The 2,387-nt window shown below is 39.9% G+C and overlaps 1 protein-coding gene across 1 annotated transcript; it reads left to right on the plus strand.

The window, feature by feature from the left end:
• Positions 1-680: 680 nt before the first annotated feature.
• On the plus strand, positions 681-902 carry K441DRAFT_543936 (uncharacterized protein; the record flags this gene model as incomplete). Its single annotated transcript, XM_067642755.1, has 1 exon — positions 681-902. A coding segment is annotated over one exon (222 nt), but the record flags the coding sequence as incomplete, so codon positions are not given.
• Positions 903-2,387: the final 1,485 nt, after the last annotated feature.

Raw genomic sequence — 2,387 nt, forward strand, 5'->3', positions numbered from 1 at the left:
CACAAAAACACCCTCAATACAAAATTAATCCTATATATACAATCCTACACGTATTTTTACAGCCATAACCTTCCTGCGCACCCAAAATGACGAAACGGAAGGTTAATGCATATACTATTGAAGCTTAGAGGATTATAGAAATTGTAAAGGAGCTTAAGGCCCTGCCACATAAGCCCAATTTAAAGCAAGTTTTAGATGATTAGAAATGCGACTATAATAAGCTCTAGAGGGCCTATCGAGGCTATAACAGCAAGTCTACGCGTCGTGCACCTAATAGGCGCTTAGATAATGTAGAGGAGCTTGCCTTAAAGCAATTTCTTAACCATATAGATAGTATTAGATTTGGAATTCGAAAGGAGATAGTGCGCAATACGGCCAATTTAATTTTGGCCTAAAATTACACTACCCTATACAATAACAACGAACTTCCTCCACAGGTTGGAATATACTGGCTATAACGTTATCTGGATAAGTCCTTATATAAGCATACAAAGGCCAAGCCTATAGAGACTGCCTAGAAAAAGGCACAGGAGCCTACCTACATTAAAGGATAGTTTAATGACTTCTTAGTCTATTACCAAGAACATAAAATTATACCAGCTAATTTTTAGAACTTTAATAAGTGCGGCGTATGTCTTAGTATTATAAAGAATTAATTAGTTTGGACAAAGAAAGGATAAGAGATATTTATTCCTTATTTAAATAGTCGAGAGCTTATAACTCTAGTGGAAACTATACACTTAATTAGTGATTGTATTACTCTAATAATAATTATTTCTAGCCAGAATTTAATGGAGGAATGGTTTACGGACTTGCTAGCTAGCTATTTAGTAGCCAGATTAGAAACTGGTTACAGTAATAATAAATTAGCCCTTAATTATATACGCCATTTTTATTACTAAATTAAGGGCTTAATCTAAGGCAGAAATCGGCTCCTCTTAATAGACGGTTACGGCTCTTATAACATATACGAAGTTATAATATACGCTTAAGGCCATAGAATACATCTATATGGGCTACCCCCTCATACAACACATTTTCTGCAGCTATTGGATGTAGGTTGTTTTTAGCCACTTAAATATCATTATAGCCAGGCTCTTAATACGGCAGCTCGGTATACCGGAAGGGAATTTACAAAAACTAAGTTCCTAGCAGCTATAGGCTAGATCCGTTATAAGACCTTTACCTAGTATACTATTATAGGCGCCTGGCAGAAGACTAGAATAGTTCCATTTAAACCTAAGGTTATTCTTACGTGGCTATAGCGCTAAGAAGTATAAGTACATAAGAAAGCTAAGCACCCATACGTCGATCCTTCCATCCTAGATAAACTAGAGAGGGCCTTAAAGGCCCTTAGAGGCCCTTCTATAGGGCAATCTAGCCCTAGAACGGATGATATATATTAGGTCCCCTAAGATATACAGAATTTTAACCGACGTATGGCCGAGGTAGGTAGAGGGCCTATACCTCCATCACCTGGCGGCCAAGGTTAGCATACTCCGTTAACTGTTTATATATTAAAGCGCCAATCTAACGCTCTTTTAGATGACAAGATTTGGCCTAAGTTACCTTATCGTTCGTTTAAAGCAATTAAGACGACTCTTAAAGGCGCCCGTGCATAAGCCTATACTAGCGCCTTATTTAAAGGAGAGCTATTAAAGACGCAGGCTGCGCAGGCTGCGTATAATAGCCGTAAATTGGGCAGCCGGAAGATCCTCCTAGCTGGAGTGCCTGTATACGCTAAGGACGCTCGGCGTATGAAGAAATAACGCCAAAATAACGCTTAATAGGAAGAAGCTTTAGCTTTTATAGCTAAGCTAGAACTCTAAAGAAAAAGGGCCGAGCAAAAGTTCTATATAGAGGTTCTTCCTACGCTTATAAAGTTCACCCAGAAGAAACTCCAACCCGTATATATCTTTAAGGGCAATTACCGCCCTCTATCGCGCGTGTTTTAGGTGCATAACTATAGGCCCGAGGCCCTTCCTATATGCACAAGGGGCTTTATACGTAAAGCTATGGGCCTAATAACCCAGGTAGGAAGAAAACGCGTAGCTAAGATAAAAGCGTACGCCGTGGTAAAACGGCCCCGAAGTGCAACACCAGAAGAAGATTAGATAGAAGGGACCCTTCCAATAGATTCGCCTTGCGAATAGCTTCAATTCTAACCTAGTTTGGTGGCAATTGGCCTAATATATATAAAGTTACGAATTATTTTGTATTGAGGGTGTTTTTGTGTTGAGGGCGTAGGCCCCCACTAGGTGGGGGCTGCGCAGCATTCGAAGAACCCGACGGGGCCCGAGTATTGTATTAGTCGTTTGCAAAATGAATTAGAATCCTTGGCATGTAGATCCCCGATTTTTGCGCCCAACCTAATGTGTAAAACTGTG

This window comes from Cenococcum geophilum, assembly GCF_001692895.1.
Source record: "Cenococcum geophilum 1.58 unplaced genomic scaffold K441scaffold_7, whole genome shotgun sequence".
NCBI classification, from domain to species: Eukaryota; Fungi; Ascomycota; class Dothideomycetes; order Gloniales; family Gloniaceae; genus Cenococcum; species Cenococcum geophilum.